Below are 19,077 nucleotides of genomic sequence, written 5' to 3'. Positions count from 1 at the left end.
TGAAGACCCCGGCAATGCGAGACCTGCAGCTGAGGCTGCCCCAGATCATGAGCCCACCTGGGACTATAACACGCCAGGAGGGAGCAGAAGTAAATCCGTCACGATCCAGTACTTATTGGCTGGAATGAGGGCCTGTATCAGAAAGCCAGTGAATTATGATACGGTTAAGGAAGTAGTAACGCAGGAAGTGAAGAGAACCCTGCTCTCTTCCTTAACAAACAGATGGAGGCCTTCCGGAGATACGCTGACGCGGACCCATCGCCTCCGGAGGGGCAAGTGTCGGAAATTACAGATGGCTATGGGGATGATAAAAATGAACTCTCTCTCTCTGATGGATTAGTGGAGAACTGTACATTCTGAGTAAAAAAAAAAAAATTACAGATGGGGCCCCAAACGCCTTTAGCACAGCTGATGGATGCTGCCTTCTCGGTTGTATCAAATGAGACGTGGAGGAGAGACAGGCCGACTGGCCGTGGCCAGCCGCCTCCTGGTAACCCGGGAAAGCCGCAAAGGTGTGGAGGGTACAAGCATCAAACGTGTTTCAGGTGCAAATGCCCTGGGTACCGTGCGAAAGGATGCACTAAGCCACCCCCAGGGCCATGTCCCAAGAAGGTGGACCGCCCCGTTCCCAGAGCAGAAAGGGGTCATCTCCTGTGGCCATGGCAGCACTGGACGACTGAGGGGGCCTGGTGAGCAGGATGGCCCCCACCTGCACCAGCATCTCGATCTCTACCGAAGATCCCGGGGTGACTCAGGTGTGGCAGGTAAGAAAACTTTCTTGTTGGTACCGGGGCCACTTCCTCTGTCAACTCTCATGCCGGGAAGTCCTTGAAATTCTATGTAGCATTGCCACTGTGTGGGAAACACAGCCTTTGAAACTGTGCTTTCATCCCAAGGCCCGGAATGTGGGAGGGGGTCTGTGGTGCCCAAAGTAGCCTATTAAGTAACTTGGGAAAGTGCCCCAACTTTGAGTAACTGCCTCCTGTCACGTACCTGTTTTACAACAAGGTGAACAAAGGGGTCTGGAGCGAGATCAGGATTCGGGCTAACAGACCCCCACACACCTAAGTTTACGTAGTCACACTCCCCCAGGAGAGGGCCACCACTTTTACCTGTTAATCAACATGGAGCTTTTTCCTCCTGTCCCACCGACTCTACGTCCTCAGAACGAAAAACTCACTCTCTCGGGGGTTCAGGATGCCCTTGGCCGTCTCGCCACCCAGCCGCAGGCCGCCCTGGGGCTTGCCGCCCTGGGCTTCAGTCGCCCTTACCTGTGCTGCCCTGCTTTCTCAAGCCACCCTGGGAGCTGGCCGGCCGAGGGTGGCGTGGGCAGGCTTGGGGAAGCAAGGGGCTTCAGGAGGCCTTTTCCAAAGATAACACCCAGGCCTGCATGACTGGGCGTGTCGCTACTTTTGTTCATTACAGACTTTGCTGCATTCATTCCGACTTCTAAAAATGCTGTACTGGAAAATGATCTAGCTTGCTTACTGAGTTTTGGGTGCCTTTAAACTGTGTGCCCAAGGCCTCACGTTTACCCAAGTGCTGGCCCTGCGCTTTGTGATCTAACTCTGAACATGGGAACCTTCGGCACTCGCTTGGCGTCTGTGGAAGCCACTGCTTGGTGCTTGTAAATATGAGCTCTCTTCTTTCCCTCCAGCGTCACTGGTGGGAGGGGTGTGCCCCGTGCCCAAACACGACCCTGCAGACGTGACTGCGTTCTCCAGTCTCCTGCAGTGTTAGTGATGTGACTTGCTTTTGGGTAACAAGATACAAGTATTAACTGAGATTTCCAGGATGTTTCCTTAGAAATATGGGAGCATGCCTCTCTTTCTTCTGGTGCTGGCCTGGAGGGTAGATATGATGGCTGGACCTCCAGCAGCCATCTTGGGCCAGGGGATGTCCTTGAGGTCGAAGTGTGTTAAGGATGGTGGACAGAGAAGCCGCCCCTTTTTGACGTCTCCATGGCCTGTCTCTGTGGAGTACTGGGTTGCCCTCATCGTATTTTTTTGTAAGCAGGAAACTACAGGTCTAGTTTTCTGTCTCAAGCCGAAGCTAATCCCTTCTGTGAGACAGTCCTCCTCTCTTTAGATGGTAGAATTAGGCAGTGATCTTGTATGGGAAAAGCGAAAGCACATAGAGACATGAGTTATACCGATTCTGAGGGGTGAGGCCAGGGGCCGCTACAAGAGAGGGGTGCACAGGTGCAGAGAAAACTTCTGAGCAGACTGGGGCAGAGCTGGGCAGACGGTCCCAGTGTGGTGGGGTCTGTGGAGGCCTGGTTTGAGCTCTGAGGCAGGTGGCACAGGGGAGCTGCCCAGGCCAGGCCGGCAGCTCTGACCCCCCAGCCCAGCCGGGGCATTGGCCTCAGGACAGGCATCCGCACCAGGCAGGAGCCGGGGCACAACCTTCATGGTTGCGCGAACAGCGCGTGGACCCCCGGGCGGCAAGTGGCTGGCTGGGCGGGGAAGGCTCTCGGCCTCGCGGAGACATCCAGCAGGAGTCTCCTGAGCTCGGAAGGAACTCATGGGGGCAGCCAGCCCTGAGCTGGTGGATAAAAGCCTGTGCTCACTTGGCTCCAAGCAGGTGGGTCCCCAGGCCTCTAGGACACGTGTGTCAGTTGTGCCTACTGGGACAGTGGGTGTGTGAGATGTCCCGGAGCGGGGCTGGGCGGCCAACAGGGAGTTGGTGCGACTGGGCCGCCACGTGGGCTCGTGGCCGCAGAGTTTGTGTCTCTCCTGTTTCCCAGGAGAGAGGGTTCACTGTGGCCGTCCCCACCCCTGCTGTGCTGGTTCCGGGCTGGCTGTGTGTTGGTCACTTAGCCACAGGTTGAACGAGGTGGTGCATTCCCCGAGACCTAGGACCCAGGCAAGGGCAGGGCTGGGGGACCTTGGCGGTGGTGCCCTTGGAGAGGGACACAGCCAGCCAGTGGACCAGCTGTGTTACCGGGATTCTTGTCCCCTCTGCCCTCCACAGAAAAGCATTGCCGTTGAGAAGCAGTGACCTGTGCAGTGCTGCCCCGCGGCCGGTTCCAGTTCCCTGGAAGAGCCAGAGCCCAGCCAGCTTCTCCCAGCACGGGTTTCCCCAGGAGTCTGAGCTTCCTTAAAACCAGACCTGCTTCTGTTGTTTCTGAAGCGGTCCTGAGCCACTGTTTTTAAACCAAAACCCTGTGTGTTCAGGGGCTGATGTGCACTTGGGGGAAAGGCCAGATGGGACGCAGAGCAGTCGCTAGTGGAGACAAGCAGCCTGAAGAATGGTTTATTTCCTCTGTGAGAGACTGGCCAGCCCTCTCCGATGCTGCACGCCCCCCGCCCCTGCCAAGGTTGGGTGAAAGTGTTGAGGGCAAGGGGGAACTAGCCAGAACATAGCTGTAAGGAAGCAAAAGGTGTTTTACTAACTAATTCAAAGAGGCTCTGGGACACACCCGAAGAGCAGGGCGTGCCAGAGCAACGGTCAGTCAGGCAGAGAGACAGTCACTAGGGGGGAAAATTTTACCCCTGAGCACGAGCTCAACTGACCAATCAGGTAAAGGAGCACGAGCCAGTGCACGAGTTAACTCACCAATAATCAGTGACCCCATTGTGCCCCTGAGCCAACCGCTAACCGCCACATCTGCTTCTGTATCCAGCTTGCTTGCGCGCCTCCTCAAAACCCTAAGCCTGTAAGCGTTTGGCGCGACTCTCATTTGCAGCCCTCGTGGGCACCGTGTCTCTGGACACTTTGGAGAGTTCGCCCCTGCGCAGGTTAAACTTGGCCAATAAAGTAACATCTTTGGAACCCTGAAAGTCTCCGACACTTGTTCTCGCGGTTTCAAATGCAACAAAAGGAGCGAGAGGAGCGAGAGGAGCGAGAGGAGTGGGTTGGAGGCCCACTGCAGACACTGAGGCCCGCCCACCTTGGTAAGTCCTCTGCAGTGCGGCCTCCGACTTCTGCCCAGCAAAGCTTTTCAGTTAGCGCACTAATATTTCGCTACCTCACAATGAAGGAGGGGCATGGCAAAGGGGCGTGGCAGCTACAGTCACGGGAACAGAAGTTTGTGCAGAGCGCTGGGCTTCCAGACACGCCCAGCGCTCACAGGCAGTCCTGACGAACCCGCACGTCACCCACGTGCGAGTGGCCTGAGACAGCCGAGCGCTGGAGGACGTGAGGGCCGCGTGCCCGTCCAAGTCCCGCCCGTTCAGCGCACTGCGCGGCACAAACGAACCCAGGGCCTGAGACCGCGGACCTCGCACGGAGGCTGAGGTTCCTAATGGGCCGGAAGGGGCGCAGGCAGCAAAAGCAGGCCCGCCATGCCTAGTGCCCCAGTCCTCGGAAAGGCCACGTGGGTGCGGCGTTAACTCCCTCCCGGCAGCTGAGACCTAGGCCGGGTCTGCCCGCGTCTCCCGTCCATCCCGTAACATGTGCCAGCTGAACGCCAGTGGGAAAGGGCTGCGAGGAGGCCGTAACTGTGCAAAGCCTGGTGGGGGAGAAAGAGAAGGGTTTGCTCTGAGGAATCCCGCTTTGGACCCAGTTTAGGTGGCTCATCTGAGTGTCCCACGTCCGATTCAGTAAGAGAGACTCTGTATTTGTCACAAACACTGGTTACACCTTTTAAATCTGATGGTTAGCCACTCGTGCCGAACCAGGAGGAAAAGCATCTGTTTACATTTCCTTTTCCTGTTTTAACCCCCGAGTCGTAGGACCGCAGCTCAACGCCCGCGCCTCAGGGGTCCCGAGCAGCCTCCCAGCTGGGCTTCCAGCCGCGGCAGCGGGAATGTTCTGACCGCAGACCCGAGGGTCACCGTGCGCTGTGTGGGGGCCAGGACACAGCTGAGCCTGGCCCGCCCCTCGGGGGGCGAAGCCACCAGCACCTCTGGGCGTGCAGGCGCCCATGTGGGGGAAGGGCGGGCCGTGTGCACTAAAGCGCAGACTGCTCAGCGGTCAGCACAGCCATTGTGTCCAGGCTGCCGGTAGCTGATGCAGAACCGGGACCTTTCCTTACAACGATGGAACCTGGGGTCAGCGTGGGGTCAGTGTGGTGTGGGGACAGCGTCTGACCAGCACCTCTAGACATGCTTAGTCTGCGTGGGCCCCCCACAGGCGGATGTGCTGTGTAGCGTGGTGATAAAGTGAGCCTGCCTGGCCTGAGACCGTCCAAGGGATGTGACAACGCAGTGGCTTGGCATCTGTGTGTGTACCAGGCGGCAGCCGACAAGCCTGCACTCGCCCTGCGCCCGCTGCCAACCCGGCTGGGGCACCGGCTGCTCCGGTACCAGCTTTGACTGGGTGCAGTGCCCATGGCACATCCGCAGGGGCCGGGGCTATCTGAAACTCCCGACGTGGATGCAGAGAGAAGCTTCTGGTCTATGGGGCTGGCCAGGTGTCTCTGCACTGGAGAGAATGTCACTGCTCTGCACACGAAGGGCTTCCTGGCTGCGGGAGACAGAGCAGTCACCCATTCCCAGTCACGGACACAGGGTCACCCAGGTCAGGAGAAGGAAGTGGGGGGCAGGCAAGGAGGATACAACCCCCCTGGTGTACCCTGTGGGGCCCATGCTGTGGATCACAGTGGTGAGAGCGGGTCTGGGCACTGGGGAGGGAAGCGTGGGCGCGTGGGGACTGGGCACTTCAGAGCACGGTCCGGGAGATCTGGAGGCCGGGAGAGCAAACCGACTACAGAAGAGGATGGAGCGAGTCTGCCCGGAGCTAGGGACTCGGGTGGTGTGTGCAGAGTGGCTGAGCGGGGCCCCACTCTGGACAGCGGTGGGGTAGGGGTTAGGAGGGTCTGAGGCTCCTGTCCGGGAGGTGAGGCGCCCCAGGGCGTGGCGCGTGGGAGTGGGGCCGCTTCTGCTTTCAGGTGACCGAGGCCTGTGTCTGAAGGGAAGACCCAGAAAGTGTGTCTTCAACCGGGAGAGCCTACACTTCAGAGTGAGGAAGAAGACGGTGGAGAGATGTCCCTGGGGCAGAACGAGGCTCTCCGGTCCAGGTCACAAGCTAAAGGACGAGAACTCCACTGCTCCTTCGGGTGACCAGCCCTGTGGTGAGTGCCCAGCCGTGCCGTGGCCTGGAGGGACAGCTGTGACAGTAAGAACCCCGTTACCTCGTCCTCGTCCCCACCGTAAGCCGTGTCTGGCTCTCTTTTCCAACGTCATCTCTGACTGTTCCGAAGTCATCATCATCTTCAACCAGGAGAGTCTACATGTCGAAATAAGGAGTGTTCAGACATCTTTTTAGCCTATGTTTAGTAAGAGTATGTAAATTCATATAAAAATTTAGGTGATTTATGTAAAAAAATTACCTAAGTCAACATAAGGAGATATCTACGTTCACAGAAAGTAGATGAACAACGGAGACAAAACCCTTGGTGTCTGATGACAAACTGAGCAAGTGGCAGGCAGAACAGAAGGGACTTTGCAGTCGCCTGTCCTTTGCCTGTGGCTGCCGACGCTTCCACTGGAAGGGGCATCAGAGCGTCTCCGGGGCAAGGCCGGCACGTAGCCCTCCTCCCAGAACAAACGCAGGGTTCTCGCCTTGTGTTCTCCGGAGCTCTGGGAAGGCCTTGTGTTGGAGGCGGTCCTAGTTACTGGTAATTTTATGAATACAGATCTTGTAATCTTTTGAATCTTAATACATCTAATGGTTTACTTGTAGTCTCTTGAATCTCCTTTCTAGCATATAAAAAAAGGTTTATATTTTTCTTTTAGAATTTTTCTTAACTGTCTCTCAATTTTTTAATTTACTTTTATTTGGGGGGGGGAGGGTCATATTGTGTCAGTCACTTGTCCAGTCCATTGCTGACTAGAAGTGATCAGGGAATCCTCACCCCTTAATATAAAAATATTAATTACTAAATCAAGAATTACAATAAATCAGTAATTTGTTATCAGTAGATTAACAGTTAATTTAAGGACTAAAATTACATATTTACCTTAATAAAAATGTTGCTACATGACAGCAACCCAGGGCTGCCTGTGGGGTGTGAGGACAGCCCACATCGAGCACAGGTATGTGGTGGGATGTTGTGTCGAGCACACATGTGGCGGCGTATGTGTCAAGCACACATGCAAGTGGTGGGATGTCTGTGTCCAGCACACATGTATGTAGTGGGTTGCCATATCTAGCACACATGCATGTGGCAGCATGTCCGGTACACGTGTATGTGGTGGGGCGTCATGTCTAGCACACATGTATGTGGCAGCATGTCTGTGTCGAGCACATAGTTCTGTGGCAGGGCCACGCTGCCTAATTCAAGGAGAAAAACCACCTGGCTGATTCCGCAGGGGCGGAAAATGCGCAGAGTAAAACTTAGTATTAAGAATCCAGAGTTCACGCGTGATTCCAAAAGGAACACAGTGCACACTAGGAACGAGAGGAAATGTCCTCGCCTAACACAGGCGCCTCCTCAACCCCACAGCGCCACGCAGTGCCGGAGCCCCGAGGGCGTGCTGTCCGAGTCAGACTCGGCCTCGCGGCATTGGCGTGAGGCCCTACGGCCTCCCTGTCTGGCTCTCCCTTCCCACTCGGAGACAATCTGTGAGTGGGGCTGTCTGCGTGTGCCGGGAAGGTCTGCCGAGTCGCCTGACCTGTGTTCTGTTGAGGGGTGAATCTGCCGCTGTCAACTGACCTTGACACCGACAGTGTCCCCATCCTTCAGGTAATAGGGTTCCCCCAGCACATTATCTTGCCTTTTCTTCTTTTTCCTCTTGGTCATTTGCTGGTTCTATGGAAAAGCAAGCACCTTGGGTAAAGAAAACAAGCTCAAGCTCTTCCCCAGCCCCTGCCTGTGAACGACCGAGTGAAGCCGGACCCCGGGCGGGAGCCCCCCAACCCCACCCTGCCGGGGGCTGGAAGCCCTCAAACTTGTCCGGAAAGTGTCTGGCAATTTCGATTTTCCCCACAGGAAGCAAGTAGAAATCAGCCACACGCTGCTGCAAGGAGCTGGCTGTGCCCTGGGTGGCATCCCACACCACGTCCACGGGTGGGGCGTACGCCCGCTCTCCGGGGAGGTACATCCTCACCCTCAGCAGCACGTCTTGGGGGCTGTGCCAGAGAGTGGGCATGTGTCAGGTTTAAAACAAAAGATATGAGAAACACCTGATACCTAGGAGGGGGCATGGTGGGCGAAGCTTCCCCCTGAGCCCTACATGTAGTGGGGAACCCTCTTTACTTCTGTTCCCTTCAGTCCTGGCCCAGATGGAGGGGAAGCTCCCCTTGGGAGTCCACAGCAGAGCCCTGGGAGAGGCAGCCGGGCAGCTGGGAGAGGGTTCCCAGCGTGGCGAGGGCAGGGGCCGAAGCAAAAGTGACGAAGCTGGCACGGGGAAAGGGGCTTTGCCAGGGGGTGGGGGGTTGGAGAGTGGCTGTGGGGTGACGGGGGAAGGAGCTGAGGGCTCCCAGCTGGGAGGAGGGAGCAGGAGAGACGGGCGGAGCTGCGACAGCAAAGGGAACCTCCACGGCGGTGGGATGGGGAGAGGGCCTGTGAAGCCATTGTGGGTTCGGTGTGTACTTGGGACACCCTCAACAATGAGTTCTTGTTGTCACACAGACACGCACACACATTCCTAGAACGGCCACCCACGGCGACGCGACACAACACCACGCGACTTACCCTGGGAGCTCTTCCTCCTGCAAGGCGCCAAGCAGACCTCGGCTTTCCTCCCCAGCTTATGCTCCCTGACAAGCAATGACACAAAATATGAGTGAGGGACATCCTTTACGGTTTTAAAACATTGTTGGTCAAATGTAAGCTTCTTCAGCAAAATATCGTACATAACACTCAAAATTTAGAAACCATGAACAACAGCACTCCAGTCCACTAGGCAGCTTACAAGAAATGGGTGAGCTCCCAGGAACACGCAACCTGCCACGGATGGATTATGAAGAAGCAATGTGAACAGACCAATTATGAGTGAGGAGATTGAATCAGAAATCAAAAACCTCCCAGCAAAGGGAAGTTCAGGACCAGATGGTTCTCACCACTGAACCCCCCAATGTGAAAAGAGAGCACCAGTCCTACCCCGGCGGCAGGAGTCGTGAGGACACTTCTGAACCTACTGTGTGGGGCCGGCACCACCCTGGCATCCAAGCGGATGGGGATGCTTTAGGAAAAGAAAACCACGGGCCCTGAGGGGCACACCTACAAAACCCCCAACAAAACATCAGCCTGTAACAACACAAAGGATCACACACACGGTCAAGTGGGACTCATACCAGGGATGCAAGGCTGTGTCAAGTAGCTGTAAGTCGGTCAGTGTGATACCCCACACCACCGGAATGAGGGAAAAATCAGGATCATCTCAAGAGATGCAGAAAAAACCCTGGACAAGATCTGACGTCTCTCGTGTTGGAAATACACGACATAGGGGAAGTATACATAAGAAAGGTCACGCGCGACAAGGCCACAGCTCACATCACACTCGATGGAGAAAAGCTGGGAGCTTGTCCTCTGAGGTCAAGGACCAGACAAGGGCGCCCACTGACGCCGCGTGTGGGAATAGCACTGGAGCTGCTGGTTGGAGCAATCAGGGAAGAGAGGGAAATAAAAGGCGCTGGGGGCAGATGGGAAGAAGAAACAGTGTTACTATTTGCAGATGACATGATGTTACATTTAGAAAACCTTAAAGATTACACAAAAAAACTGCCCTGGCTGGTGTGGCTCAGAGGACTGAATGCGGGCCTGCAAACTCCAGAGTCGCCGGTTTGATTCCCAGTTCAGGGCACATGCCTGGGTTGCAGGCCAGGTCCCCAGTAGGGGGCGCGTGTGAGGCAACCACACACTGATGCTTCCCTCCCTCTCTTTCTCCTTCCCTTTCCTTCTCTCTAAACATAAATAAATAAAACCGTTTAAAAAAAAAGATTACACCAAAAACTATTAAAACCAATAAATGTATTCAGTAAACTTTTAGGATACAAAATCAATATGCAGAAATCAGCTGCACTCTATACATTAACAACTATCTATCAGAAAGCAAAAGTAAAAACACCCCATGTACAACAGCACACAAAAGAACAAAGTACTGAGGAACGCGTTTAACCAAGGAGGTGACAGGTGTGTCCACTGAAAACTGTAAGAACTTGATGAAGGATGTCGACCAAGACAAATAAAGGTACAGATATTCCATGTTTGTGGACTAGAGGAATACTGTTAAAATGCTCATACTGCCCAAAGAGATCTACAGGTCAAACGCAAACCCTACTAAAATATCTGGAATTTCTCAGAGAAATAGAAAAACCAATCCTAAAGTTTGCGTGGAACCACCAAATACCCCAAGTAACCAAAGCAATCTTAGGAACAAAACTGGAGGCGTCATGCTCCCTGATTTCAAATTAGGTTATAAAGCTATAGTAATCAGTCTGGTATTGGCATAAAAACACACACCTAGATCAATAAGAGAACACAACAGAGACCCCAGAAATAAACCTACATGTATATGGTCAATTAACTTAGAGAAAGGCAGCAAGAACACACCATGAGGAAAGGACAGTGTCTGTAATAAATGGTGCTGGGAAGGTGGCCAGCCTCGGGCAAACAAATGCAACTGGCCCACTGTCGCACAGTGGTTGTGTGTGCCACAGGCAACAGACGGACTGAAGACGCAGAGCTGTGAAAGTCCTGGAAAAAAACACAGGTGAGCCCTAAGCCCCTGGGCCTGGGTCTTGGCAATTACTCCTTGGGTTTGACACCACGAGCAAAGACAACAAAAACCAAGTAACCAAGTGGGACCACATCACACTGCACAGCTTCTGCACAGCAAAGGGAACGAAACAACGAAAAGGCAGCCTGTGGCAGGGGAGCAAGTGTCTGCCAATCACACTCCTGGCAAGGGGTCAACGCCCAAAGTGTATAAAGAACTCAGACAAGTCAACAGCAGAAACCCCAAACAATCTGATTGAAAAAATGGACAGAGGAAATGAACAGACGTTTTCCTGAGAAGACAGACTAATGGCCAGCAGGTGCATGCGCAGGTGCTCACCATCCCTAGTTGTCGGGCGATGCACACCAAGACCCCGAGTTTCCACCTCGCGCCGGACGGAATGGCCCCCCTCATCAGTGGACCACGGGGGACAAGTGCTGGTTGGATGTGGAGGAAGGGGAGCCCGCCCGTGTGTGTTGGCAGTGGGAATGTAAGTTGGTGCAGTCACCATGGAAACCAGTGTGGAGGGTTTTCAGAAAACCACAAACAGAACGACCGCATGGCCCGGCAACCCCACTCTTCGGGCCGTCAGAGAACCTCCTGCACTCCCGCGTCCAGCTGCAGCACGCTCACGACGTCACATCACGGGGATGACCCCCTGTCCCTCAGCGGGAGCACACTCACACACTCACACACGCAGACAGGACTTACCCAGACGCCAGAAGGAAGGACACCCGGTTGCTGGCGACAACACGGATGGACCCCGAGGGCGATGTGATGACGAAGATTAAGTCAGACAGGGAAAGACTGCCACGTCCAGCCCCGCCAACCGTGCTGCCTGACAAAGTCCGAGCACGGGGAGGACGACTTCAAAGAAGCGTGTTCCGGCCTGGCGGACGTGGCATGAATGGGTATGTGGTGTTGATTTTAATCTTGTTGTCTCTTGTTCTAACCTTTACCTTTCTGATAATTTAGAATCTCTTAGAAATGCTGACCATTCTCAGAGCTGAACAGCAACTAGGTCAGACTGAGAACAATATCACCTTGGCCTTTCCCCAAAATAACACCTCCTTCCCTGACCTGATTAAACAATTGTAGGATAAGATGATATCAGCTAGAAGGGGGCCTGGAATACCCAAGGCAGCCCCCTTAAGTAAGTCCCGAGGCAAATCCCCTCTAATGAAACAGCCCCTGAATGTCTAAAGTTGTTAGAATAACAGCCCCTCCTTTACCTTAAATAGGGATATGTATCTGTTAGAATTAGACAGGCAAAGAAATAGGAGAAGCTAGTTAGCTATTAAACATATAGAAAACAGTTACTAGGGAGATAGAGTTTATAGTACACAGAAAAATATTTTAGACAGAAAGATAGATAGCTAAATTAGACATTACAAAGGCTTATAATGAACTTCCTAACCTCTGCTTGGTCTAGCGTACCTGTTGCCCGTGATAAACTCTGAGAACTTTAATAAACAATAAGACATTCAAACTGTATACATAAAGCTATTTCAAATTGTCTGATTAATGGTTCTCCTGGTCAAAATAATTTTTGTTTAACATAATTGAAACTATAGGAACTTTCGTACTTTTCCTGGTTACCTTTGTATTGATTTTTTCTGCTTAACTGATCATGCTATACACCTGTAAATGTTAATCACTACCAAAAATGAAAATATAAAAACCTGCTTGTACTTACAATAAATGGAACAGTGCTTCACCTGCCTTTGAGCTGTGTAGTTGCCTGTCACCCAGCGCCGATGCCTATCCTCACCTCGAGGGACCCCTGGACCCTGCTGCGGCTGGACTGTGGCAAAAGACGAGCACCGTGTGACACTTACTTAAATGTAGACACTAAAGACATCATAGCAGAGTGGAACTGGGGGCACCAGGGGCTGGCAGCGGGGGAGGGGAGAAGCTGCAGCAGGAAACGAGTGAGTTCTGGGGGCCTAATGTATAGCATGGTGATTGCAGCTGATAATACCGTCTCATACACCTGAAAGTTGCTCAGAGAGGAGATGTTGCATGTTCTCCCCACAAAAAAGAAATGGCAACTATGCAACGTGAGGCAGGTGTCCGCTGACACCGCAGTGGTGACCATCTGCAGTGACGCACAAGTACCAAATGAATGGGCTGTATGCCAACCTCACACAGCCATGCTTGTACCAGCTACGGCTCAACAAAGTTAGGAAAAAAGAGCACCCAAAACTTTGTTCAGTCTCTGCAGCACAGTGAAAATACACAAAGCTACATTTTAAACCTAATATGGAAACGGAAGTTGTCTCGGAGTTGACTTACGGTAACAGGCACCACCGAGGTGACCTATGGGGTTTCCAGGACCGGCCTTTCTGTCCCTGAGCGCTCCACCTACCTGAGCTGCTGGTGGCCGTCCCACAAAAGCCTGCCGGGACGCTGGTGGTCCACTGTCCAGGCTCTGAGGAAGGCCGGGCATGGGTGCAAAGCTCCGACAGCGAGGGCAGGGTCAGGGCCTAGGTGAGAAACGGACATCTGTCCCCGGGTTCAAAAAAGCCCCCCGAAAGCACGTGGCTTTGCGGGCAGTGCAGCACTACCGAGGACGTCTGAGGGCGGCTCGCCTCGCCTGGTGACGATGCCTGTGCAGTAGCCACAGGGCTCTCACAAATAAAACCAATCGTGGGAATTTCTGTATTTCTTTGCACTGGAATCAGCTTGAGATAAGTCAGTTTTCAATGTCTAAACCTGAGCCAAAGGTTTCTGTTCCATCCCTGTGTTTTAGAAAACAACACTGTAAAGCTGGCTTCTGTGTGAGTGTCCCCGACCCGAGCACAGGCCTCTTGGGGACAAGTGGGGCCCGACTTCAGCCCCCGCCATGCGGCTCTCCAACGGTGTCTGCTTGGCCGAGGGAACGGCTTTGCATTTTGAAATATTTCGAAATCTTTGGATCTCACTGCTAAACCCGAATGACGAAACTGGTTCTGGAGTAGGTAACTTTTATATTAGACTGTAGTGTATAAAATAGCCAATATTCATCAGTTTCTTACCTAAAAACAGCAATTTTGTGTCTTTCAACCCAATATAAGAAGAAAGTCTCTTCCCACTTGTTCTCATGAATGAACCCCTTTTATTTTGAGGAAGGTGCTTCGTACATCACGGACCCACAGGTCAAGTGCCAGGAACCGGCATTCACATTACCTGCACCCACATTTTCCCTTGGAGGGGACGATGGGTGCCCCCCTCAGCCCCACGGCAGTAAGAGGCTTCCGAAGCACCGAAGCACCGGCGTGCACCGCGTGCACTCGCCCGGGCCCTCCCACCAGACCAGCACTCCGTGCGTTAGGAGACACCGCGCTGTCCGGGTTAGCACCGCAGCGTACCGCTGCTACTCTGACCGCCTGGGAAACCAACACTTCTTTTAACTGACGACATGTAACACATGGATCGCAGTGACACAAAAACAATGCAAATAAAGGGATAAACTGAAGCGTTACAAATGTTTCAATAAATCCCATTTCCCTAGAAACTGAAAATAAACACAAGCGCCAAGTCACTGAGGATATAGTCAGATGAAAGCACAGCAGGCCTGTCCGAGGGAGAAACGAGAGCCGCCAGGGCCTCTGGCAGGAAGGCTACTGGCAGCTTCGGGAGCCACGTGCCTGTGGCCTGCTGGGCCCTCACCCCTGAGCATGGCGTGAGACACGTGCCAGAGCAGACTGGGAGTGAGGGCGCGGGAAACGGAGGGACGGGTTCCCATCTCCCGGGAGGAAACCGGACCGGCACGCGGGTGCACGGCAGGAAGAGGCCTCGCCTGAGCCTTGAGCTCCGACAGAGTGGCACCCTCTGGGATTTCCAGGTCTCCCAGGGAGCGGAGGGAAGTGTCTCCGTGCACATCACCAGGGGCACCTACAAAAGACACAGCTAGATGTGTGAGAGGGCTTGAAATGCATTTAGCTGATATTTCTGAGATACAGGCTGCGTTTCAATGTCGTAAACACTTTCAGTGCAGTTGCATTCACAAACTCAGGTTCCAAGTTCCTTGAACTCGCGCCTCCGGATTTTGGAGAGAAGCCCCACCCCCTCACTCAGCAGCCAGGGGGCGCCTGGGGCACAAGGCGCTTTTCAGTTTCCTCACTGTAAGGGGCCAAGACTCTCCCTCCCACGTGCGCTGCCTGCTGGATGCTCTCCTTCCTCAGGAGGACTGTGCTGGTGGTGTGCCCTGCCCTGTTCCGTATACAACGTCCCCGTTTCCTCCCCGTGCCACACAGCCCGACGTGCTTTGGTGTTTCTGTCTCCTTGGGTGTACATGAGAGAATACGATTGTCAGGAGAGGACAGGCCGTCATTCTCGTCTGTCTGGTGCCTGGTCAGGTGGGTGTCACATAAGTAAAGGTTTAGTGACTGACAGAATCCCTGATGGCTCGAAGGCCTTCTACATTTGTTTTAAAAAGAGGAAAAATATGCCCTGGCTGGTGTGGCTCAGTGAATTGAGTGCTGTCCTGTGAACCAAAGGGTTGCCAGTTCGATTCCCAGTCAGGGCACATACCTGGGTTGCAGGGCAGTTCCCAGCAGGGGACGCACGAGAGGTGACCATACATTGATGTTTCTCCCTCTCTTTCTCCCTCCCTTTCCTTCAAAAATAAATAAATAAAATCTTTTTTTAAAAAGGGAAATATAAAATGCTCTCATCTAAAATTCTGGATGTAAAAATTGGCAACTAAACTTAAAATTCAGAATAATTTAACTCATTTTTTGCTTTGATTAAATGTTTATTGCTGGACACACTGTTAATATATAATAAAATCAGATTATAAATAAATTAAGCAAAAAGCTGCATGTTGTTATAAAGGACTATGAAAAAAATGAACCTGTTTCTTCCCTTTCATGAAGAAACACACTGATTAAACATGCTTTTTAAATTTGTAGCTAACTCTGTATGTAATTATTCTAGTACTAAAGCATTTTTAGAATTAGTTAACTTATCTCTATAACCCAACCAAAAGATACTGCCAATTTTATAACTAATTCAACAAGAAAATATTTTATTGCTCTAAACATATATTCCTAATTTCAATGAATAACAAGATAAGAATTTGATTTACTTTCAGTAATTTCAGTACTGAGGCTTAAAAAAAAGGAAATGTAAATATAGAATACTTTAAGCCCTCCCCAAGCTAAATAATTAAGACATGATTAAAAAAAATAGAGAGAGTTGGTCCTCCTACAATTTTATCTATAAAGGAGATTAGTTGGTGTTTTCTTTGTAACCAAGCAGCAACCAACTTTTCACAATGGAAGTGTGCACGCCCTCCTAGTGGCTTCCTGGCCGACGTGGCACAGGCACTGGATGGGTCCGAGACAAGTGACCCGGAAGCACAGCAGGGTGCCCACCCCACCTCTAAGACTCTCAGAGGCAATGCGGGGGGGCGCAGTGCACAGGGAGCAGCAGGAAGAATGGGAGCAGGAGTGGAGCAGGCTGTGGGGGCAGGGTGGGGTGGGGGGATGACAATGATGGCGACAACTGTGAGGGGAGCCTTAGTGTCCTAGTCTAGTGTGACAGATGAGGCCATTATTCGCATTGCCTTGAGAACCTTGGAAGATGACACGCACAGCTTCCTTGAAAAACTTGAACACACAACAAAGACTGTGTAATCTACAACAAAAGTTCCCACGGTGAGACCCGACGGGGTTTCAAAGCGTTGTATACAGCGGGATGGAGCTACTGGTATGGAGCAGCTTCTGGACTAAACAGGTTCTGATTTTCAATCATACATTTTTCAAAAGTAACTATGTCATTTGCCCCTCAGTCATTTTACTTTGTGACATGCTGGCTGCTGCGGTGTGATGTGTCCTTACCTGGGGCGGAAGCAGCTCTCCAGACCCCACCTGAAGAAGGGGTACAGTTGGTCCAGTCCCGAAGGCTCTTCCCCTGAGCCGTAGGCCCCCGAGGCTGTACCACCACACGGGCACCTGCAGGGAACCCTGAAGAGTGGAGAATTTCTAGTGCTGCGATGCACACACGTGAACTCCACTCTTACTCTCATAGAAAGAAACCTCCTGGTAACAATCGGTTCCTAAGTTTACTGGTTTTCCTTTGAGATAGAAAACTGCCATACACGGTCTGTCCAGGAAAATGTTCAGCCATTGTTCACATAATGACAACGACTTGAGCAAAGTCGATGTCACCTGGCAGCCAGGGAGAGCGGACTGGACTGCACGTATGTGAACAGTGATGACTTCACTGTACAGGTCAGTGGGGGCGGTAGACGCCATTGACTGAGCATGTGCACTGTGTGGCCTTCGCATTCAAAATGACTGAGCGAGTACAGCAACAGATCTGCATCAAATTTTGCCTTAACCTTGAACATTCTTCTGCAGAAACTACCCTTGGATGGTTTAGAAGGCTGCAGCTATGGGCAACTGGTGATTGGCAGCTTCATTAGACAATGCGCCCGCTCATGCATCATGTCTCATGCAGAGTTTTTTGTGAAACATCAAACACCCAGGCGACTCAGCCCCAACTACAGCCCAGATCTGGCACCTGTGACTTCTGGCTTTTCCCAGAACTAAAATCCCCTTTGGAAGGGAAGCGATTTCAGACTGTCGATAAGATTCAGGAAAATTCGACAGGGCAGCTGATAGCGACCGGGACGGCGGTGGGAGGTCCCAGGTGGCCACTTTGAACACAGAGGGATCGGGTTGCCTATGAAGGGGTTCGCTGGGTGGCCGGGGGCCAGGGACATGCTCACCCACTTTTCTTTCCCAGCTTTTTATACACTTTGAATTTTGTATCATGAGTACTATCAACTTAAAAATTAAAGAGCATGGTTTAAAGCACCACAGAACGCCAGGAAGTTGTGGGAAAGAGCAGAACAGGTGCTGGTGTGAGCGGACCCTGAAGACACACTGAGTGAACGAAAGCCCAAAACAGCAGGTGGAAGTACCTGCCCGGAACGTGCCCCTCTGCGGCACCTTTAAAGAGGACACGTGTGTATTTACCCTTGGCATAAAGGCAGGCACCCTTGTCTCGGAAGGGGGAGTGAAGAACAAGTCGTTCGTTGTGGCTCTTTCTGGGGAGGAAGATGTGGGAGACTTGCCCTTCACCGTGCGGCCTTCTGGGCTGTGTGAGGTCTCCAGTCATAAGCAAATGGTCACCCAAGTGCTGGGACATTGGGTCACTTTTAAAAAATGGTTCACACGCATCCACATTTAAAACCCCAGTAAATAAAGGTGAAAAAGTGGCAAGGAGCAGTGTTTACGAAGGAGCAGGGAGCCGAGCCCCCGCACACCCTGCTGACAGGGCTGCGCATTTGGCCCAACTCTTTGGGAAGATAATCTGGCAACACGTATTATGGAGTCTTTTAAAAGTTTTCACTTATTGATTCCATCTTTAGACCTACCTTTAAAAGGACGTGTTCTTAAGTATTATTAAAAAAAATTAAAACAAGCTAAGTTTCCAACAATGGGTTTAAAGTGAATTAAACCGTGATAAGTCATACATCGGATACAATAACAGTTTTTGGATTTTATGGCCAGGTCGAAAAATCAAATCGAAAAGTAGAGACTAAAACTCCACGCAGCTGACCACACAGGAAGGGGCACGCGAGGTGCCACTCGGGTGGGCTCCCGGTGAGCGCTGCGCTCCCTCTGACTACCGCCTGCTTCCCCGCAGCCAGAACCCACCGCCTTCGCCATCAGACGATGACGACACCAGCTGCTGTTCACCGAGTGTCGACTGAGGACAGAGTATTACTGGAGGAAGAAGTTTTCCTTCCACTAAAAGCAAAGTGTCTCCAGAACGTATCATAAGCTCTCTCAGTGTTGCATCCTGGGAATACAGAAATACTTTTTCATCACATGTAATTTCTGCAGGGCACAAACAGATCACTGGGCCTTTTTTCCCCGGAACCCTATGCCTCTATTACCCTTGAAATAAATAAATGAATGCATAATAAAGCAGATGTTGAAAAGGAGCAAGTAAGCTAGGCTTACAAAACGGTCTGTCATTGTATATTAAATTGTGGGTGTGAACTGTAAGCACCCTAAGGATACAGAGGGCAGGGAGAGGGGTGAAGCAAGAAGTGATGAGAGACGGATTCACAGGAGAGGAATGTCAGGTCAAAAAGATGGGTCACATCTAGAAAGCTGGGTGAAACGGGAGAAGGAATTTCTCATGAAAAGGCGAATAGAGCGAAGTGAGGCTTATGTCAAAAATAAGTATGGCTTGTTTTGGGGAGGAGCTTAGGGACTAGATGATTCGAGTGGGCAGTACCAGCTGGAGAGAAACAAAAAACCCTGGGCTGAAAGGGTGGTCACAGATGGAAGGGATGTGGAACAGGAAAAAAAAGGAATTTTTAGTTTCTTTGAAAAAAATAACTCAAGACTTTGGAGGAGTGTTTGGAAAGCTGTCTGGCTGCTGCACGTGCGGCACATGGAACGGGCGCACCTGGGTGCAGGGAAGCCTGCTGCAGGGACTTATGTAAGAGGGGAAAGAGGGAGAA

The 19,077-nt window shown here is 52.0% G+C and overlaps 1 protein-coding gene and 1 non-coding gene across 2 annotated transcripts in view; one reads left to right on the top strand and one right to left on the bottom strand.

The window, feature by feature from the left end:
• The first annotated feature begins 296 nt into the window (after window positions 1-296).
• On the top strand, window positions 297-365 carry LOC118999178 (small nucleolar RNA SNORD26). The gene has a single exon (XR_005069056.1). It is a non-coding gene; the product is annotated as a small nucleolar RNA SNORD26 (small nucleolar RNA).
• Window positions 366-5,206: 4,841 nt separating this feature from the next.
• USP40 (ubiquitin specific peptidase 40) overlaps window positions 5,207-19,077 on the bottom strand; it is a 43,157-nt gene continuing 29,286 nt past the window's right edge. The window contains 10 exon segments of the mRNA XM_037063568.1: window positions 5,207-5,409; window positions 6,077-6,171; window positions 7,601-7,696; window positions 7,797-8,016; window positions 8,578-8,646; window positions 12,976-13,093; window positions 14,355-14,483; window positions 16,433-16,522; window positions 16,525-16,558; window positions 18,330-18,404. Of these exon segments, the coding sequence (XP_036919463.1) occupies window positions 5,298-5,409; window positions 6,077-6,171; window positions 7,601-7,696; window positions 7,797-8,016; window positions 8,578-8,646; window positions 12,976-13,093; window positions 14,355-14,483; window positions 16,433-16,522; window positions 16,525-16,558; window positions 18,330-18,404 (1,038 nt within the window). The 3' untranslated portion in view covers window positions 5,207-5,297.

This window comes from Sturnira hondurensis, unplaced genomic scaffold (assembly GCF_014824575.4).
Source record: "Sturnira hondurensis isolate 20B ecotype Veracruz unplaced genomic scaffold, ASM1482457v3 Scaffold0014615, whole genome shotgun sequence".
NCBI lineage: Eukaryota > Metazoa > Chordata > Mammalia > Chiroptera > Phyllostomidae > Sturnira > Sturnira hondurensis.
The sequence above is the reverse complement of the archived record's forward strand: the minus strand, read 5'-3'. Positions and strand labels throughout refer to the sequence as shown.